Below are 22,322 nucleotides of genomic sequence, written 5' to 3' on the forward strand. Positions count from 1 at the left end.
GTCGATTTAAACATGTGTTACATCAAACTATATATGAGTGCATGTATTGTCAACCTTAAAAAAGAAGTTGACACTGCAGCAGGAACTTCATTAGCATGGTTTTACAGGGAATACTGTTAGCATCAAGCAGTAGATCTCGGCCGCGGACCAGTGGTTATTCCGGACCTTCCAAGATCCCTAGGAAATATTGACAGGTACCAAAAAGTAATAATCGTCATAAGCTGAAGGTGCCTAAACTGGTTAACTGTATATTTGAGGCAAAATGAACTTTAATAAGTACATTATTTTTTCAGGTAATTTTGAAGGTTCCTCAAATGGTTAACTATTTGATGCACTTTTGGTTGATGCATGAAATGGTTATTCTTTTGAGGCACAATTTATAAACTGCCCGTAAAACTAACAATTAGAGGCATGCAGTTCCAAAATAGAGCCCAAAGTGGCTCCAACTTTGGGATGTGGTGTAGTGAAAGACAATCATCTAGTTATCTATACGAAAAAGGTTCTAATCTTCTACCTAGAGTCATGATCATCAGAAATTGAAAGCCGCAAGATCGCATATTATTACAAGAAAGGGTTTTTTATTACAATTTGGCATCACACACAATATTTTTGGGCAGGAAAGGAGCCATGAATGAAGTATAAGGGGGACAATCTTAGTATGAGGGGGATAGAACTAGCTAAAATCACACAAATAAGAAGCTGACATGGCTTGAGTTCAAAGAAAAATCATGAGCATAGGGGGGCTGTGCCCCCCGCCCTCGTCCCCCCTTGTCTCCGTCCCTGTTTTTGGGTCATTGTGAGGGTGCACTTTGCACATTGTGCGGGAGGATCACTGATGCACATAAATGTGCAGCAAAAAGGTAATGGATTCGATTTATAAATTAAACCGTGAGGTGACGCTGTTGGCCGTCGCCCGCGCCACTAGCACTCCAGCGTCAGCAGCCTGGTATGCTAGCCCACCATCGTTGAGGACAAGTCCATGGTCAGTCGATAGGGTCAGCATTGTCATTGATCGATCCAGGGGACGACACGAAGAGGCGGCGAGATGAGATGGATATTTTCTATCACAACCTAATGTCAGGCACACTGAGGTACAACCAACATATATTTGCAACCGTGTGCTAAATTTTGTTAAGATATAAATAGAAAACCATGTAATGTAAATTAACCAACCACACACCATATATACACGGCTTCGACTGACCGTGCTCGATCGGGCTACTGGCTTATCGTTTGCCGGAGCTCACAAGCACGATAGCATGCTAGGCAGTGGAGAGCATCCACCCCTTTGATCTCTTGAAAGCCATGGTGCAGTACGTATGAAAAACAAAATCCAGAGCCGCTGGACAATGGAATTGCTGAAGGAAGTCTCGTGTGCCACAGAGACCAGACCACGCGCCCCGAGGATTGGGCCGTTGCACAGGTCATCAGGTGCTCGGCAGCACAAGCACTGCGGAGTGCGGACTGACCGATTGGCCCCGCACCTGTATTCCTTTCTACAGCAGACTGACGGCCCACAGACCGAAGTCATTGTCTGTCTCTAGGGTTTCCCTTCCCCTCCTCACTCTCTCCCCCAACGGTTCAGCCGTCGGCCGCCGGCGATGGCCTCCAGCCACGAAGCCCGCCTCGACGCCTAGTTCACGGCCGGGACAGAGCGCCCAGCAGCTCGTCGGCTACCTCGGGGACAGGAGCCCCAGCAACGCCCACTACGACTCGATCTCTGCTGCGGGGCGACGCCGACGAGCAGGCAGAGAATTCTGCACGCCATCCGACAATCGCGAAAGAGTCTGCACCTTCCGAGATCCACGTTGCGTGCGTGGCGCCCGGTGAGACAGAGCCCGAGGATCTAGGGATCGCCACCCTATCCAGTACTAGGAGGAGTATCCAGGCTCCTCCGGCTACAGCAGCAAGAGCAGCGGGTCGTGGAGGAGAAGGAGCCGGAGGAGAGTCTGCAGATGGACCTGTGGAGGAATTCTGCACGCCTGCCAACAATCGCGGAAGAGCCCGAGGCCGAGGACGATGAGACAGAGCTCGCAGATCTAGGGATCGCCACCCTATCCAGTAGGTACATCCACGCTCCTCCGGTACCGGTACAGCAGCCGGTCGTGGAGGAAAGCCTGAAGATGGTCCTGCGGGAGAAGGATCTTCCGTTCAAGAAGAGGAAGCGGGCCATGGTCCAAGATCAAGATGGCAACGAAATTGCCCCGCTCCCGACGGTCAAGGTCAGTAAAGTTTCTCCTCCAAGAATTTGCGACGAACCTGCTGGTCCATCTCAGCCGACCAAGGATTCTTGTCTCATGCAGGACGACGAGGTACATCTTCCTAATGCTTCCCCCGTTCCTCTCAAGAGGAAGAAGGCACAAGATATTTCTCCAGTCCAAATGAAGAGGAAGAAATGGGCTACGGTCAAGGTCAGTAAAGCTTCTCCTCCAAGAATTTGCAACGAACCTCCTGGTCCATCTCAGCCGACCAAGGATTCTTGTCTCGTGCAGGACGACGAGGTACATCTTCCTAATGCTTCCCCCGTTCCTCTCAAGAGGAAGAAGGCACAAGATATTCCTCCAGTCCAAATGAAGAGGAAGAAATGGGCTGCCCCCTTCTGCGTGGTCCACCGCGAAATTGTCCCTGTCCTTCCGACCCAGAACACTCGTTCGGAGGACAACAAAGAGAAGGCAGAGATTGGTCTGACAAGCGAGGCGACACCCTTTGCACCCACTCGTTTGGAGGAGAACCGAGAGATGGCCGAGATTGGCCTGCCAAGCGAGGTGACGCAGGAGGAGGCCGAGGAGCCTGCACATCTGGGGATTGTGAGTCCAGCCCCAACCATTGTGCTGCAGCAGGAGGATAAGCAGGTAATCATGGAGGAAGCAGAAAACAGTCAAACACCCATTGCACCCACTGGTTTGGAGGAGAACCAAGAGAAGGGCGAGACTGCTAGTCTTCTAATCGAGGTAACGCAGGAGGAGGCTGAGGAGAGTGCTCATCTGGGGATTGTGAGTCCAGAGGTAATCATGGAGGAAGCAGGAAACAGTCAGACACCCGTTGCACCCACCCGTTTGGAGGAGAACCGAGAGAAGGGAGAGACTGATGGCCTTCCAATCGAGGCGATGCAGGAGGAGACCGAGGAGAGTGCTCATCTGGGGATTGTGAGTACGGCCCTAACCACGGTGCAGGTGCAAGTTCAGGGGGGCAGCAATGAAATCATGGAGGAACAGGAGATTGGCGTGGAAGTCTTGTACTCTGGCCATTCATTGATGGTTGACACTCCCAACATTGATGGAGTAAGTGGACGTGGACGCGGACGTGGACGTGGACGTGGACGTGGACGCGGACGCGGACGTGGAGGCAATAAGGAGAAACAAACGGAAAAGGAGGATGCTGGGGAAAGCAGCCATAGCCGCGGTCGTGGCCGTGGCCGTGGCCGTGGCCGTGGCCGTGGCCGTGGCCGTGGACGTGGGCGTGGGCGTGGGCGTGGACGCAGCACTGCGGATATGCCGGAGAAGGCTGCTTCGAGCTCAGAAGATTGTCGGGTGTGGCTGATAAATTCAGAAACTTTTCAATTGCCTCACGAGGACAATTGGCTACAACGATTGACACGAGTTGAAACAAATTATGTGGATGGCCACGATAGAAGTACAACATCAGCATTGACTCTCCTCACTATTGGTGCTTCAATGGACATAGACGATAGTGGTACAAGAAATCATAATTTGACTCGCGAAGAATTTGCAAGAACAAATCTGACAATAGGGATGGGCGTCAACATCAATGGTGAAGGGACTTCACATGATGGAGGCGATGGTGTGGACAGAAATTGCACAGGAAGGTACGTCACTACTTGAAATGAAATGATTAAATATGTATAAATAATAACAATAATAATTCATAGCACCATACTCTTTTTCGGTAACTAGGAGCTTCTCACAGAACTGATAAACTTCAAGTACTGTAGACAGCCCGAAATAGGATACATCATACAGGTGTGTGTGTTCAATTTCACTACTAAAGACCCTCGTATGTGATGTGATTGTTATTTTATGCGTCTTAGAGGAGCACTCGACGGATTTCGCCCTTTTGTCGTAATCACGTTTTGAGTGTTGGGTGTCCCAACCTTGTTTTAGGCTTGTAATGTAAACTTCTTTTCTATCAATGAATCGAAACGCAAAGCTTTTTGCGTTTTCACGAGAAAAAAATTATGCATATGGATTCTAAACTAGTGTTGCCTCTCACTTTCGGTTCAATCTTGTGTTGTGCAACTTCTTTCAAAAAGTTTACAATACTAGTATTTTTCAAAGAGCGTAACACTCGGCAAATATGTTGCTGAGTATCCATAGCCGAATAACATGTTGCCCGAGTATCCATAACCGAACATGTTTGATACTTGGCAAAGCCATATTTTCCAGTAGTGACTCAATCACACCATTTTTCTGAAGAAAAAAAAATAAGCTGAATTGTTATTCTTCTACGCTGATCCTCATTCTGTGATTATGACAGCTATATATATTGTGGAGTATTTTTCCAACCATGTCTAAAGTTTGTCTTTGGTTTTCCTATAGGCTTCACATGCATGTGGACTAACGAATGGATTATTTCACCTTTGTTACTGTTACTTGCCTCTCACATGCTTATCTTATTGAGTATATTTTTTCTAATTTCAGGATAAAGCACAACTGAAAAATTATGGACAACTGAGGTAATTCTCTACTTCCACGCTCGCTTTATATTTCGTTAATGATGCAAAGAAATTGATGATTTACAATACTAGGTTAACTAATTTCGAACTCATTCCCATGTTATACATCGCTGCCTTAGCATATATATTCTTCAATGCTCCATTTAATTAAAGTAAACAATTTCATCAAAGTTTTTATGTTATGTTGTTTGACCTTTTAGTTGACCATGTTGTGGGGACATGGGGTAAAATGCATCCGAGGGTGCAAACTAACTAATATTCAGAAATTTATTTGATTCGGTGATCCGTCTGAGCTCAACTACATGTTGAAGTGGTTACTGTAATTTCACATAGTCTTACTAAGATTACTATATTTCTATATTGGCATACTTTCACGTGAATTTTTTGTTCAAAAAGCATTGCTTATCTACCTTTTTCAAGTTCTGTAGCATGTTCCCTAGTGTCGATTAATTAGGAGTCTGTTAAAAAAATAAAAATTTGACAGTTGACATATATGTTAGATGTTGGCAAACATCAATTTTTATGTTATCAATTTTACTAACCATGACTAATACTTCACACTTGAACCCGAGCACACATGCTTCTGCTCCAATAAAAAATGCAAAAAACATAATAATATCTTCTAACTGCAAGCAAAATTTTGGTGGGAAATGACATGACGCAAAAACAACAAAATATTGTGTTGCTGTCAGCATTTAGATTTGTTACATACAACACGCATATCTGTCCTTTTTTGCTCAGACCATTACATGTATCTTTTCTCGACAGATTTTTGCATGCTATTAAAACACATGTTCATGTTCATTGTATAAAAAATTATATCTATTTTATTTGCTTTTTGTTGTTGGAGAAGGAGCATATCAGCTCGGGGAGCAAAAAAAACATGACATGACTAATAGCCTTAGTCTCTGTTTAGAGAAACCTTTTTTTTTGCGGGATGTTTAAACCAAGTTTTTACATGCACATGAACATCACAATAGTATACTTGGGATAGGAGAGTATCCTTCACAACAAATGCATATGACCTGAATACACATTTCTTTGCATAGCTAACTATACATCACTATGCTAGTACATGAGGCAATATGGCTGGTTAATGTACATAGACTGATATTTTGATGTCCTCGGATTTGCATATACAAAGTATTCATTTGTTCAGTTGTTTCCGCAAAAATGAATATTCAGAAATGATTTTTGTTTTTTTTTCAGGTTTTGATATGGAAATCTCCTTGACGAGAGTAAATGGAAACTCAGAACATGTCCTCGTGGACACCGATAGTTGAACAATATATAATTGTATTTTTGGTGTAATTTTATGAATTTGTACAATCAAATATTTTGTTTAAAATATGTGGTATTGCAGTCTTCATTGTCACTTTTGATGATAAACACAGGTTGAAGGATGATGTATGTGTGTGTGTTAAATAACTAGATGATACCCGACGCGTTGCTGCGGAAAATTGCTGTGTTAAATAACCATGAACATCAATTACAGATAAAGAACTATTTTTTGCTGCTGCAAAGCTCGATTGCTGAAAAAAGAGGAAACAATTTCCTGCAATTCACCTGAGCCTTAGATTTCTTTGATGGATGTATAGTTAGCAGTAGTTTATACAGTTTTTTTGCGTATCTAACTTTTGAGTTTCCATCAAAAGAAAGTGCAGAGGACCATGAAAATACTCTGGATAAAAAATAATACTTGCCAGCCATAGAATATTGTGGTGGTTAAGTACAAAGACAACAAAAGGAGGATTAGGAAGGGATTGTCATGTGACGTAGGTGACTGGGCCGCGGCAACAGATTCATCCTTTCCAGCATGCGGGACAGCAGTAGGCGATAAACCTGAAGCACGTGTGTGGAGCTTGAAAACAATCCTACAGATTAGCTTTCCAAACTTCCAACTTCCAAGGGAGGAATCCTACGAATCAAATAATATCTCAGCATAAAGAGAGATGCCGTAGAGAAGGTGGACAAGGGAAGGGCCGACTCACCGAGCTATTGATAGTCGAAGAAAGTCCACTTTTCGTCCTTCAATTTTACTAAGAGTTTACTTTTAGTCCTAAAACTATTTTTTGGTCTAAAATAGACCTTAAACTTCTTAAATTGATCACTTCAACAAATTTGTTGATTTTGTGTCAACATGACCTCGGTTGCTAAACACCAACAAACCGGTTCAAGTGTTAAACGGTCCACATGAAAAAAAAAACGATCCACATCTGATCGCTCTCGATCATGAAGTCGTGGTCCTCTCGTCTCCCTCCCACGCGCCTTGCAGTGTCGCACGCTGCCGAACTCCCTCCCATGCAGCAAAAGAGAAGGAGAGCCGTTTCTGTCATGTCCTGCAAAGGAGGAGCACAAGAGTTATGCACACGAGCATGGCGTTAAATAGCACGAGAGAACACATGGGATGCATTGCAGTTGAGCGCCAAATCTGCTCGAGAATGAGAGGGTTATTTTGACCTCAAATTTATGGATTTTAGATCGATCCATCGGTCCAGACAGACGGATTCGGCCCGGTTCAGGCTAATTGGATCAATATTTGGTTTTTAGAAAGAAAAAAAGTCGAAAAACCATTGTATTGAACAATTATGAAAGTTCAAGGTCTAATTTGAATCAGATAAAACTTTTAGGGCTAAATGTGAACTTTCAGCAAAGTTGGAGGACTAAAAGTAGACTTTCTTCTTGATAGTCCGATCGGATAAGGGTCGCGGGCACGCATGATCCAATCAAGGCGGGGCTTGCGCGGGCATAACCCACAATCCAATCAAAATCCAATGAAATCGGGTGGGTGTGAGCAAATTGTCGACAAGGTGGAGAAGAGAAGGGGCGACTCACCGGGCTGTTGACAGTCCGATCGGATGAGGGTCGTGGCCATGATCTAGTCAAAATCCAATGAAATCTGGTGGGTGCAAGCAATCTGTAAAATTGAGAGACGTATGTTAAGGGATTGAAAAATAAAAGGGAGAAACAAATTGGGAGCGGCCAGCCATCAGAATGGTGGCAGAGACGGCGCGCGAGGACGCGGCCGCGCTTGATGTCGACCGATGGAGCACATGTGGGTTTTTAACGGCAGCTCTGTTTTAAATAGCCCGCTATAGCATGGCCGTGATGCCCGCGGCTATGGCTAAAGACTTTAAAGGCTAAATAAAAATAGCGGCTAATAGTCCGGCTATTCTTTTCGCTCAACGGGCCCAAAATAATTTCACTATATCATGAATTGCTACTACTTAATGATGTTGTAATATTTGGATATAACTATGTCCTTAACTATCTATGAACTATGTTTTTGACATCACTATATGTAAACTATGTTTTGGTTATACGTATCTATTATGTTACTATGGTATCCGTGAATATTTGATCATATAGATGATTTATATGATGTCGTAATATTGAATTTTCCCTATTATTCAACAAATCGGATATATGGTGATCTTAGCCTGCTATAGCCTTTTATAGCTTCAGAAATCTCCGCGGCTATAGGCTATTACCCACTATTTTAAATAGATATGTGCTGCCCAAGGAATACCAGGATATTTCATAAGACTTTATTGAGAGAATCGCTTAGTGACATAGGCATCTCAATGGGCCCGCCGAAGATAGTACTCAGGGTTTACTGAAGGCCCACGACCCTAAGTTTATGAAGCCCGGAAGCCCAATTAAGAGATAGTTGGAAAAGATAGAGTTGTAATAGGAATAATGGCTTGTAACTTTACGGGTTGAACTCAAAGAGTTTCCCGGAATATGTAACCGTGTGTAATACGAAACCGTCGACTCCACCTCCTATATAAAGGGGAGTCGAGGGACGAAGAGGGGATCGATTTCATTGTCAACACAACCCTAGTTTTCTAACAGTCGAGTACTTTTCCGGCTGAACCTTCGAGATCTACTTGCCCTCTACTCTTTACGAAAACCCTAGTCTACAATCTGTAGGCATTGACAAGTCGATACCTTGTCAATTGGCACCGACCGTGGGGATTTGAGGCGTTAATGATCTGATCTCGATGGCACGTTCAACATCGTCAACATCTTCAGTACCAAGCAACGCGATGGACAGAGGTAAACAGATCGAAACTGGTCTAGTCGATTTTGTTCCTCACTCACCCTCCCGTTTGGATGCATATGCATATCTGGAGGAGCCTATGGAGATGACGTTCGGGAGGTTCTACTTCCGCGTCGGAAAAGAGGGATCACATCGTCTCGAGGTTCCGGTTTCGTCGGGATCGCCGGCGGTTGATTCCGATCTTTCGGACTCATCATCATCGTTTGAGTCAGGTGCTGAGGAGATCTCGCCGCCACGCTTCGTCAAGATTGCGACAAGCGAACAACTCGTCAAACTCTTCGGCAACATATCCTTCCAGTCGTCTGCGGACTCCAGTATAAGCAGCGACTCAGATAGCATCGACAGCTTCGACTTCATCGACAAGTCTACTTCTGTTCGGGAGGTCTTCGCCGATCTTAACGACGGTGTCACCAACTTCGAAAAAAGCCAAAATCTAAAAAATCACCAAGTCTATGTAATTGGAGAAACAAGTCACCCGCAGCAGGAGACGTCAGAAGCTTTCGATGATGTGGGTAATCCATACATCGATCCCGCTGATCTCACGCGAGGTTTAGGCACCAAATATGTGGAACCTGCAACACGTCAGATGGTGCAGCTTCCGCATGCAGCCTGGGATAGAGCTGCAAAAGCTATCGATGGCACGGAGCCAATGACTACGACTGATACAGCCGAAGAATTACAAGCATACCAATATAAACTCGCCCGTGCTGGTCGAGAACTCGAAAAATAGAGAGCCGAGCTTGATAGGAGAAGGGATGCAGCTTCCGCATCAAGTAGGCAAAGGGATGATCTAATTTAACAATCAGGTGCTTTGGAAGGAAACAGTCACAGAGCAGCCCACAACAGAGCAAGATCTCGGTTGCAGCACATACCTGAAGCCGAGAGGGAGAACCTAGTCCAGAACATCGACATGTCATTTATGTCGATAGACACAAGGGGAAATATTATTCCCAAAACACCGGAGGCAGGATATATGGCGACTCAAGCTTTCATATTGGCATCCAGGCCACCTCCTGGCGACCCGAGAGAAGCATTATACAATATGGCGATGGCAGGAGTTGGAGCTATGGGAACAACTTTTGCAAGTATAAGCACACCTCCGGAAGGTGCGGCAAGACAAAACAGTCCACGACCCACAATGGTAGTACAAGGTCCTCCAAGATCAAGTGGTGCAAGAGATACAGCAACACAGACGCGAGTTGATAGAGCACGGCAAGAAAGGAGAGAACGTCGGCATTCACCTGAGGTTGATGAGGAGGATATGTGCGGACTCCCTTGTTTAACCCGAAGAGTTCGTAAAACTCGGGTTCCATCTGGGTTTAAATTGCTTGACAATTACAAGAAGTTCGATGGCCTACAAGATCCTGAGGATTGGTTAATCGACTACTTGGAAACGGTGAAGTTGATAGGTGGAACTAAAGCAACGGCCATGCAGAGCATCTAGGTGCACTTGAGCGGAGCAGCAAGATCATGGATAAACAAGCTACCGCCTGGATCTATCGATAGCTGGGAAAATTTCGTGGAGGTATTTTTGAAGAATTTCCTATCCACGTGCAGGAAACCCGCGTCATTGTAGCAACTAAGGGCTTGCAGACAGAAGTATGATGAATCTATGAGTGCATATATCCAGAGGTGGAACATCATAAAAAAACTCGGCAGAAAACATATCTGACGAGAGAGCAATAGACGCGTTTGTTGCTGGAATCCGAAGAAAGGACTTGGTAGAAGTTTTGGGAAGGACCAATCCAAAAACAATAGCAGCACTTTTGGAAATAGCGAATCGCTGGGCGGATGGAGAAGATGTTGTTCATAATAAGCGGCACAGGTCGCCTGAGGAGGACCGCAACCGAAATAATCAAAATAGACTACGTTTCTCTCGACGGTTTTCTGATTATGACACTCCTGGCCCAATATCGGCTGGTTTCCGAACAACTGGCGGCAGTAACAATAGAGATGATTACTAGCGAAGTAATGAGCAACGAGGCGATCAGCGGGACGGTCCCCGTCCAAATAAACAAAATAATGGGCCTAGGTTCCAGAGGCCATACGTATCACCCGAAGATCTCCTAAACGGACCATGCCAAATGCACTTCTACGTTGATAATAACGGGAAGAGGCAGTCAGGACATTTGCAGAAGGATTGTCGAACTTTCCTAGCATTACATAGATATGTGGGGCATACCAGTACGCAGGCAGTACAAAGGAACCCTCAAGGGCCGAGGAGTGAGATCCACCTCCCACCTCCACCCGTAATTACAGACGAAAATCGACACCAGTTACAAATAGCGGCATCTCCAAGCAATGGTCCTTATATAGACACCAATGGTGCGGTCTCGATGATTCAGGAGGGCAGGCCCTCCAATAGAGCTCAGAAAGTAATTTCGCGACAAGTCTTTATGGCAGAGAAGATGCCTCCACCAACAATCGAGTATTTGAATTGGTCAAGGCAAGATATCGGCTTTACTATAGCGGACCATCCGCAGCAAGTCCCGCGGCCAGGACAATCTTCTTTGATCCTGCCAGTGGTAATCGCAGGATTTGACGTCTCGAGAGTGTTCATAGATGGAGGCAGCAGTTTAAACCTTATGTATGCAGATACATTGAGGAAGATGAACATTTCATTGGCAAACTTACTGCCAACTGACACGCGCTTTCATGTTATCACACCAGAGAAGCCAAGTTATCCATTGGGGAAGATCAATCTCGACGTTCAGTTTGGAACCCGAGAAAACTACAGAAGAGAGAAGTTGGAGTTTGAGGTTGTGGATTTCCCATCGCAGTATCATGCTTTGTTAGGGCGACCCGCCTATGCCAGGTTCATGGCAGTACCACATTACACATATCTGTTATGGAGGCTCCCTGGACCCAAGGGCCCAATTACAGTTGTTGTGCGTATACTTCATGGGTGTACCATCGACAGTGCCTAGATCCGGCAAGCCCGGGTGGCCCACAGATGGTGGTGAGGCATATGGCCCATCGGGCGGCCCAGTTGTTGTTGATCATGAAGGATGAAGTCCAGCCCAGGATCAGGAAGCCGGATCCTAACCGACTTTCGGAGGAGGACGGATCCGTGAAGGCCCATGAGGAACCCGGATCCAGCATGACGTAGATGGAAGGCGGGTCCTTGACGTACACGGCAAGATATTGAACCATAGTTAGCAACCTGTAATCCGGCTAGGACTCTCCATGTAAACCCTAGATTCGTGCGCCTTTATAAGCCGGATCCCGGGAGCCCTAGAGGCACAATCACAACCACAACTCATTGTAACAACGCGAAAGCGCCCAGATAATTCCAGACAAGCAGCAGTAGGCCCTGTCTTCGAGCAGGTGTTCCGAAGTTACGTAAATCGCGTACCAGCGTCCCGAGGACTCTCCGCCCTATGGCCCCTACTTCTTCTCCCCCTCCATGAGGATCTCTCCTTGATGACCCACAAGTATAGGGGATCACAACAGTCTTCGAGGGAAGTAAAACCCAATTTATTGATTCGACACAAGGGGAGCCAAAGAATATTTGTAAGCCTTAACAGCGGAGTTGTCAATTCAGCTACACCTGGAAAAAAATTTGCTCGCAAGAGTTTATCAGTAGCAACAGTTTTATAGCAGTAGCAGTAGTGGAATATAAGCAGCAGTGTAATAAAGACAGCAGTAGTGATTATAGTGAACAGCAGGATTAAAATACTATAGGCACAGGGATGGATGAACGGGCGCTGCATGGATAAGAGAACTCATGTAACAATCAAGGCAGTGCATTTGCAGATAGTAATAAAACAGTATCCAAGTACTAAACAACCATAGGCATGTGTTTCGTATATAGTCGTACGTGCTCGCAATGAGAAACTTGCATAACATCTTTTGTCCTACCAGCCGGTGGCAGCCGGGCCTCTAGGGAATCTACTGGTAATTAAGGTACTCCTTTTAATAGAGTACCGGAGCAAAGCATTAACACTCCGTGAACACATGTGATCCTCATATCACAGCCTTCCCCTCCGGTTGTCCCAATTTCTGTCACTTTGGGGCCTCGGGTTCCGGACAGCAATATGTGTATACAACTTGCAGGTAAAATCATAAAACAATGAATATCATCATGAATCAATAACATGTTCAGATCTGAAATCATGTCACTCGGGCCGTAGTGACAAGCATTAAGCATAACAAGTTGCAACAATATCATAAAAGTACCAACAACAGATACTAGGCACTATGCCCTAACAATCTTATGCTATTACATGAACAATCTCATCCAATCCCTACCATCCCCTTCAGCCCACAGCGGGGGAATTACTCACACATGGATGGGGGAAGCATGGATGGTTGATGGAGAGGCGTCGGTGTTGATGATGGCGATGATTCCTCCAATTCCCCGTCCCGGCAGGGTGCCAGAACGGAGTTTCTGGTCCCGAGACGGAGTTTCGCGATGGCGGCGGAGTTCTGGATGTCTTCTGGCAAATTGGTCGAACCCCCTCGCGTTTTTAGGTCAGAGGCCTTAAGTAGTACAGAGGGGAGCGTCGGAGGCTGGCCGAGGCGTCGCCACCATAGGGCGGCGCGGCCCAGGGGCCCACCGCGCCGCCTGGTGGTGTGGGCGCCTCGTGGCCCTCCTCTGTCTCGTCTTCTGGCTCCGTTAATCTTCTGTGAAAATAGGCCCAATGCGATTATTTCCGGGGATTTTCCTGAAAGTTGAGTTTCTGCACAAAAATAGGACACCAGGGCAATTCTGCTGAAAACAGCGTTAGTCCGTGTTAGTTGTATCCAAAATACACAAATTAGAGGCAAAACAATAGCAAAAGTGTTTGGGAAAGTAGATACGTTTTGGACGTATCACCTCCCCGCAAGCTTAGCTTATTGCTCGTCCTCAAGCAATTCAGTTAACAACTGAGTGCGATAAAAGAACTTTCACGAACACATTTGTTCATATGATGTAAATATTCTCATGATATGGACAAGTAATTAGGCAATTCATAATAAGATACATGCAAATAAAGTCATCTAATAGTTATGTCAATCATGAAAAAGATATCAACAAATTAATAATAAGCATCATGAATCATGTCTATCAGCAGGATTGCAATGTTCATAAAAAGATGTGGTAAAGTGGTATCTCGCTTGCCCATATTTGTACAGCAAAACATAAATGCCCAGGCACCTTTGAATTTCATGGAAAGACTGGAAGTAGAGATTATCAAAGATAAAAGCATCAAAGTTATACCACAGTTAATCATATTCTGGGACAAGCAGACAATTATGCTCTCAAGAAGGTGCTCAAAGAAAGGATGGTGACTCAAAGTAAAAGTAAAAGATTGGCCCTTCGCAGAGGGAAGCAGGGATTAACATGTGCTAGAGCTTTTCATTTTTTAAACAGAAGTAAAATTGTTTTGAGAGGTGTTTGTTGTTGTCAACGAATGGTAATGGGCACTCTAACTACCTCGTCAACCAGACTTTCAAGAGTGGCTCCCATGAAGGACGTTATCTCTACCAGCAAGGTAAATCATCCCTCTTCTCTTTTTGTTTACACATGTATTTTAGTTTCATTATGGATGACACTCCCCCCAATCTTTGCTTACACAAGCCATGGCTAACCGAATCCTCAGGTGCCTTCCAACATTCACATACCATGGGGGAGTGACTATTTGCAAATTAAGTTGCTTACTGATAAATCAGGGCAAAACATGTGAAGAGAATTATTGATGAAAGTTAATTAATTGGGGCTGGGCACCCCGTTGCCAGCTCTTTTTGCAAAATTATTGGATAAGCGGATGTGCCACTAGTCCATTGGTGAAAGTATGTCAGGAGTAAATGACAAGGTTGAAAGATAAAACACCACATACTTCCTCATGAGCTATAAAACATCGACACAAATTGAGAAGTACTTTGAAGGTTTAAAGATAGCACATGAGAATTTACTTAGAATGTTTTGAAATGCCATGCATAGGTATTTATGGTGGACACTTTGGAATAACTTGGTTTTCAGGGATTTGGAAGCACGAGCAACATTCCCGCTCAGTACAAGTGAAGGCTAGCAATAGACTGGGAAGCGACAACCAAGAGAGCAATAACTGTCATAATCATGCTTGCGACAAAATAAATTAACGGAGGCATAAAAGTGATACAAGAACTCTGAGGCAAAGTAAATCATCGAGGCTTAATTGACTTTTGTTCAGTCATATGCATGCGTGAGCATGTGCCAAGTCGATTCAAATGAATTATTCAGAGGAGGATACCACAATGTCATACCTATCTATGAATAAAACAATGCAAGCAAATATTTATGACATGCTACTCATATTAATAAATTGGAGCTAAACATGAGAGATCATGAACTACTAGACTTTCATTAAATGACATATACCTCACATGAACCAACTAAGAATGCTCACATGGATGAGCATATGTACAAAAATGAAAACAAATAGAGTTCATACCAGCCTCTCACCACAGTCGAGTTGTCGTAAATCGTCATTATTGCCTTTCACTTGTGTAGCTTGAATAATATGGAATGAAAACCAAGCTCCAACCACCGAATACCGCTGAACTCCATAATAAACTTTACAAAACCAAAGAAGAACAACAAATATTTTTGGTGTTTTCGAATTGGAAACAAAAACGAAAGGAAACAGGCAAACAAAGCAAAATCTTTTTGGATTTTCTCATAGCAAACCAACGATAGTAAATAAAGCAAAATAGGAACAAGAAACCAAAATAAACAAATGGTAAAGAGAAACAACAGAAATATTTTTGGTCTTTTTGTGTTTTAGGAAAGAAACAAAGCAAAAACAAGAAAATGAAAACTAAAGGAGTCACATAAACACAAAGTAGCAGAAATCCGTCAAACTTGACAGCAGTACAGTAATCATTTTTTACGAAAATCTTCTGCTGTTCAACTCGAAAAGTGCTCAACTAATTAAAGTTAGATAATAACCTGGGGAACATGCAAAAAAATTGGCTTCTCAAAATAACGTTCTGGCTGTTTTTAGGAATTTTTTTTAGTATCAGTACAGAATCTGTTTTTACACAGCACTTCCCCAAATATCATCTTCCTCATATTAGAAACAACCATAAGAGGCGAAACAAGTATGTACAAGTATCTGGCAAATGTAATATGCAATGAATGAGTGATGCCGGCATACCTCCCCCCAAGCTTAGGCTTTTGGCCTAGGTGGAGATCAATCCCACGGTGCCCATGAGGTGGCACCTCCATAGTAAGATGAAGAAGGATCATGTCCTTGGTACGTGCTGGAAGACGCACCAGGATACGTGACGGTGTACCCGTCGGAGGGCTCGGCGTCCTCGGAGTCGTGCTGCTGGTGGAAACCACATATCATCGGCTGCTCATCCACCTCCTCCTTGGAGCGCGACCACGGTCTCCTGCGAACACTGAGCAAATCGGCCTGCGGCAAAGGGATTTCCCTCTCATCCCCGTCAATAAACAACATTCTATAGACAATATTTTCTAAATTAGAGTTAGTTGTGACAAAGTGGTGACTCTTCATAGCAGCAATATCAAGCTTAATAGGAGTTAGTTTCTCATCACTAGGATCAATAGAAAAACCTAAATACGCAACAATACGTGAGGCAATAATTCCTCCATAAATAGGTCCCTTACTATCTAAGCGACGAGCAATAAGAGCACCAAGATGATAAGGTGTACTTCCAGTAAGTGCAGCAACCAGAAAAGCAAGATGATAACTAGAAATGTTTCTAGTGTTCTCCCTACCAAGATTGCTAGTAGCAAGATAGTAAGTGAAATATCTAATGGCAGGGAGTTGAATGTTCCTTATCTTGCCGCGCTGAATGGTGTGGCTATCATCATTGGTAACTTCTCGATAGAGTTCCGTCAAAGCTTTGGGGAGGTTCTCGATCTTCTTCGCTGTACCTATAGGAGTAATATCCAATGCAGCACAAAAATCCTTCAACTTCATAGTAATAGGCATGTCATAAATCCTAAATTTAACTGATGGTGAGAAGGCTGAGTTGCTGAATTTAAAGCTTTCAACAAAGATTTTAGTTAGCCTGTAAAATTGATCACTCTCATCTTCCATATAAGTAGATAAGCCCACACTATTGATGAGAAACAAGAAGTCATCAAGTAGCCCTGCATTACGCAAAAAGTCAAAGCATGGAAAGGATGAAGCATTAGGAACTCCATTATCCTCTTCAACTTCGAAGCTAGGTGCAATGACATCCTCATCATAGGATCACCTAACTCGAGTGGCTGCCCTTGAGGGCCTTCCCGCTCTTGTCGTATCCCTTTCGAACACTTCTCCAAAGGTGTGGTTATGCATCGTCCTTTTCTGAAATTTTTCAACAATCATTATAAAAGTTGATTTTGAGACATATAAATGAGGGCAACTACTATAGGAACTTGGTAGAGTACTAAACATGCATCAAAACTAATTTTTACAACTTAGAACAAGCATGCAAGCTCACTTAACATGTCACATACAATAGCAAAATACTCAAGATATACTCAACCAAACAAAATTCTATTTGGATAATCGGAGGAGTCACATACCGGAGAGAAAATGTGCCAAATTTAAGACATAAATCTGGGCTGAGCAAAGAGACCGAGAAATCCTGAGCTCTTGGTAGAAAACGCGAGTGAGAAAAAACTGGTACGAGTTTTTTCGGGAGAGAGAGTAGAATGAGTGGAAGGGATGAATGAGTGGGGTCAGGAGGGGACCTCACCACAGGGTGGCACGCCCCCCTTGCTGGCCGCGCCGGCACATGGGTTGCAGCCCTGGGGTGCCCCACTGGTCAGCCCTAGGCACTCCCAAGTTGCATTTCGAAAAATAGGACCAGCGGTATAATTTTTGTAAATTCTTGAAAACTTCGAAAAAATGCACATTTCTGGGTGTTAAAGTAACTATTACAGAGCAGCAAAAGATTTTCAAACCTCTAAACAACTAAAGCATCTTGCAAAACAAGTAGTACTACAGCAAGTAAAACAAGTGCGGAGAAAGAAAGAAATGTTGTTTAGCTCTTCCATGCATGTAAAATGTACTTGTTAATAAGGTTGATCAAGTCTTGCCACCAAATAAATTTTACATGACATAAGAAGAAATAAACCTCAAATCAATCATGTTACCTTGTATTGTATTGATATTGATCCAATCATAATATTTTGATATCCTTGTTTAGGCTCATATATAGGACAATCAATAACTCCCACTTTGATAGTTCTCAAATTAGAAATTGTATTAACTCCACAGACTTTATCAATCCTCTTGGGAAAATAAACAGTATGCTCCTTGTCATCAACATTGAAAGTAACTTTTCCTTTATTGCAATCAATAACAACCCCTGCAGTGTTAATAAAAGGTCTTCCAAGAATAATAGACATATTGTCATCTCCAGGCATTTCCAACACAACAAAATTAGTTAATATTAAGCAATTATTAGTAACTTGAACAGGAACATCCTCACATATACCAACATGAATAGCAGTAGATTTATCAGCCATTTGCAAAGATATATCAGTTGGTATCAACTTATCTAAATAAAGTCTCTTGTAAAGAGAAAAAGGCATAACACTAACTCCTGCTCCCAAATCACATAGAGCAGTTCTAACATAATTATTCTTGATGGAACAAAGGATAGTCAGTATACCTGGGTCTCCCAGCTTCTTTGGAACTTTGCCATTGAAAGAGTAATTAGCAAGCATAGTGGAAATCTCCTCATTAGGAATTTTCCTTTTGTTAGAGACAATATCTTTCATATACTTTGAATAAGGAGGCAATTTAATAGCATCAGTCAAAGGGATTTGCATGAACAAAGGTTTCATCCAATCACAAAATTTATTATAGTGTTCTTCTTCCTTTGATTTTAGTTTCTTAACAGGAAAAGGTATTTGCTTTTGAACCCAAGGTTCTCTTTCATTACCATGTTTCTTAGCAATAAAATCTTCTTTAGTACACTTTTTATTTTTAGCATGCTTTTCAGGTTTATCTTCAACCTCTTCTTTATCACAAACATCATTCTTATCATTATCTTTATCATGTTCATTACCACTTTCAGTTTCAGCATCAGAAATAGAAATACTATTAGGATCATTAACAGGCTTAGAGTATTCTACAACAGTTTTATGTTTCTTCTTCTTTTTCTTAGAAGAAGCACTAATTTCTTTAGTTTGTTGAGAATGTTGTTCAACTCTTTTGGGATGCCCCTCAGGATAAAGAGGATCTTGAGTAGAAACACCACCTCTAGTTGTTACTTCATAAGCATGTTTTTCATTAGAAGTATTTTTAACAAGTCATTTTGCACTTTAGTGAGTTGATCAATTTGAGTTTGAACCATATAAAATGTTTAACAAGCATCTTAACATCATTGGAGGTTCTCTCCACAATATCATGCAATTTACTAATAGCTTGAGAATTTTCCATTAAATGATTCTCTACTCTCATATTAAAATTATCTTGCTTAAAAACATAATTATCAAACTCATCTAAACATTGATCAGGAGGTTTTGAGTATGGAATATCTTCTTTATCAAAGCGTTGAAGAGAATGTACCTCAATCGTGGATGAAGGGGGAGTTATCTTACATAAATATTCTATGGGGGGTAAATTCTTCACATCTTCAGGTTTAATACCTTTCTCCTTAAGAGATTTCTTGGCTTCCCTCATATCTTCATCATTTAATTTAATCATACCCCTCTTCTTCAATATTGGTGTTGGGGTTGGTTCAGGTGTAGTCCAATCATCATGATTTCGGATTATTCTAGCCATTAATTCTTCAGCTTCGTCTGGAGTTCTTTTCCTAAAAACACAACCAGCACAACTATCTAGGTATGCCCTAGACTCAATGGTTAGCCCACTATAAAATATATCAAGTAGGTCATGCTTTTCCAAATCATGTCCAGGCCGAGCTCTGATAAGAGAGCAAAACCTTGCCCAAACTTCAGGCAATTTCTCTCCATCTTCCTGGTCAAAACTATAAATTTTCTGCAAAGCAATATGTTGAGCACTAGCAGGAAAATATTTTCGAAAGAGAACATCAAGCAAACCACTTGGACTATCAATAGAATCAGGAGGCAAACTATTATACCAAGTTTTAGTATCATCCTTTAATGAGAAAGGAAAATTTTTAGCAACAAAATAAGTACGCTTCTTGATATCATCAGAAAACAAGCTACTCAAAGTGGAAAGCTCATTCATGTGCTCCACAACACTTTCTTTTTCAGTACCACAAAAAGGTGTTTTCTCAACAAAAGATATATGAGATAAATAAAGAGAAAAATCATAATCCTTATCCTTAATGTTTATAGGAGATGTGGCACATTTAGGATCAGGAGACAGTTTATATCTAACAGCACGTTGTGCAAGAAGCTTTTTAATGTTACTTGTATCAGTAGTAGCATTACATTTATCAATAAAATCATCATCAAGTTCCACATAATCTTCATCAAGATCATCACTAGAGTATTCAACAGACTCAGGTGAATTAACAGGTGTAACAGTATTTTCATTAGGAATTTTAGTATTTTCAATTTGTCTAGACCTAGCAATTGTAGCATCTAGAAAAGGACCTAATGAACCATTATCATCAATCACAGTAGAAGCATCATCAAAATTGTAAGAAGAATTTTTAGGTTCAGCAAAAGTACCAACACGTGAAGCTTGTGGTGGTGAAACAAGTTGACTTATCACAGATGGTGAATCAAGAGCAGCAGAGGTACTCAGAGTTGTACCTTTTCTTGTAGTGGATGGTAATATGGCAATTTTAGCATCGCGAGGTTTACCCATGATGATGGATTTGCAGCGAACAATATCAATCAAGGTGAACTTGCAAATAAAGCTATGCTCCCCGGAAACAGCGCCAGAAAATAGTCTTGATGACCCACAAGTATAGGGGATCGCAATAGTCTTCGAGGGAAGTAAAACCCAATTTATTGATTCGACACAAGGGGAGCCAAAGAATATTCGTAAGCCTTAACAGCGGAGTTGTCAATTCAGCTGCACCTGGAAACAGACTTGCTCGCAAGAGTTTATCAGTAGCAACAGTTTTATAGCAGTAGCAGTAGTGGAATATAAGCAGCAGTGTAATAAAGACAGCAGTAGTGATTATAGTGAACAGCAGGATTAAAATACTGTAGGCACAGGGATGGATGAACGGGCGCTGCATGGATAAGAGAACTCATGTAACAATCAACGCAGGGCATTTGCAGATAGTAATAAAACAGTATCCAAGTACTAAACAACCATAGGCATGTGTTCCGTATATAGTCGTACGTGCTCGCAATGAGAAACTTGCACAACATCTTTTGTCCTACCAGCCGGTGGCAGCCGGGCCTCTAGGGAATCTACTGGTAATTAAGGTACTCCTTTTAATAGAGTACCGGAGCAAAGCATTAACACTCCGTGAACACATGTGATCCTCATATCACAACATTCCCCTCCGGTTGTCCCAATTTCTGTCACTTTGGGGAATCGGGTTCCGGACAGCAATATGTGTATACAACTTGCAGGTAAGATCATAAAACAATGAATATCATCATGAATCAATAACATGTTCAGATCTGAAATCATGGCACTCGGGACCTAGTGACAAGCATTAAGCATAACAAGTTGCAACAATATCATAAAAGTACCAACAACGGATACTAGGCACTATGCCCTAACAATCTTATGCTATTACATGAACAATATCTTCCAATCCCTACCATCCCTTTCAGCCTACAGCGGGGGAATTACTCACACATGGATGGCGGAAGCATGGATGGTTGATGGAGAGGCGTCGGTGTTGATGATGGCGATGATCTCCTCCAATTCCACGTCCCGGCAGGGTGCCAAAACGGAGTTTTTGGTCCCAAGACAGAGTTTCGCGATGGCGGCGGAGTTCTGGATGTCTTCTGGCAAATTGGTCGAACCCCCTCGCGTTTTTAGGTCAGAGGCCTTAAGTAGTCTAGAGGGGAGCGTCGGAGGCTGGCCGAGGCGTCGCCACCATAGGGCGGCGTGGCCCAGGGGCCCACCGCGCCGCCTGGTGGTGTGGGCGCCTCGTGGCCCCCCTCCGTCTCGTCTTCTGGATCCGTCAATCTTCTGTGAAAATAGGCCCATTGCGATTATTTCCGGGGATTTTCCTGAAAATTGAGTTTCTGCACAAAAATAGGGCATCAGGGCAATTCTGCTGAAAACAGCATTAGTCCGTGTTAGTTGTATCGGAAATACACAAATTAGAGGAAAAACAATAGCAAAAGTGTTCGGGAAAGTAGATACGTTTTGGACGTATCACTCCTCTGGAGTACCGTCGAATAGGCAACGACAGTTGGCGCCCACCGTGGGGCCAGCGGCGTCTGGAGGCCGGAACCGGGAGGGTTCCGGCATGGGAAGCTACGACGAATCCATCGCTATGGGGCGTGTCCTTTACGCCGGAAACTTTCCGATCGTCCCTGAGGACGAGTGCTAGATTCCGGCTAGGACCAACCCCGTCAAGCTCTCCATCATCCCGATTGGCGGCATTCACATCTTCATCGGCGAAACCGTTGATTCCAATGGAAATGCCCTGGTAAGTAACGCTGACGCGACCGCCGCTGAGCAGGACGCAGTCGCGAAGATCCGATCTGAGATGCAGGAACTT

The 22,322-nt window shown here is 43.2% G+C and overlaps 1 protein-coding gene across 1 annotated transcript; it reads left to right on the forward strand.

Annotated features, from left to right (window-relative positions):
• Positions 1-2,502: 2,502 nt before the first annotated feature.
• LOC127330345 (uncharacterized) lies at positions 2,503-4,695 on the forward strand. Its single transcript, XM_051356592.2, has 2 exons — positions 2,503-3,826; positions 4,659-4,695. Exons 1-2 carry the CDS (start codon positions 2,571-2,573, stop codon positions 4,672-4,674), a joined length of 1,272 nt encoding a protein of 423 aa, XP_051212552.1. The 5' UTR covers positions 2,503-2,570; the 3' UTR covers positions 4,675-4,695.
• Positions 4,696-22,322: the final 17,627 nt, after the last annotated feature.

Source organism: Lolium perenne, chromosome 2 (assembly GCF_019359855.2).
Source record: "Lolium perenne isolate Kyuss_39 chromosome 2, Kyuss_2.0, whole genome shotgun sequence".
In the NCBI taxonomy this organism is placed as follows: Eukaryota; Viridiplantae; Streptophyta; class Magnoliopsida; order Poales; family Poaceae; genus Lolium; species Lolium perenne.

Excerpts from the sequence above, each read along its gene's own strand:
- LOC127330345 (XM_051356592.2), top strand. The coding sequence starts at position 2,571 with ATGAAGAGGAAGAAATGGGCTGCCCCCTTCTGCGTGGTCCACCGCGAA.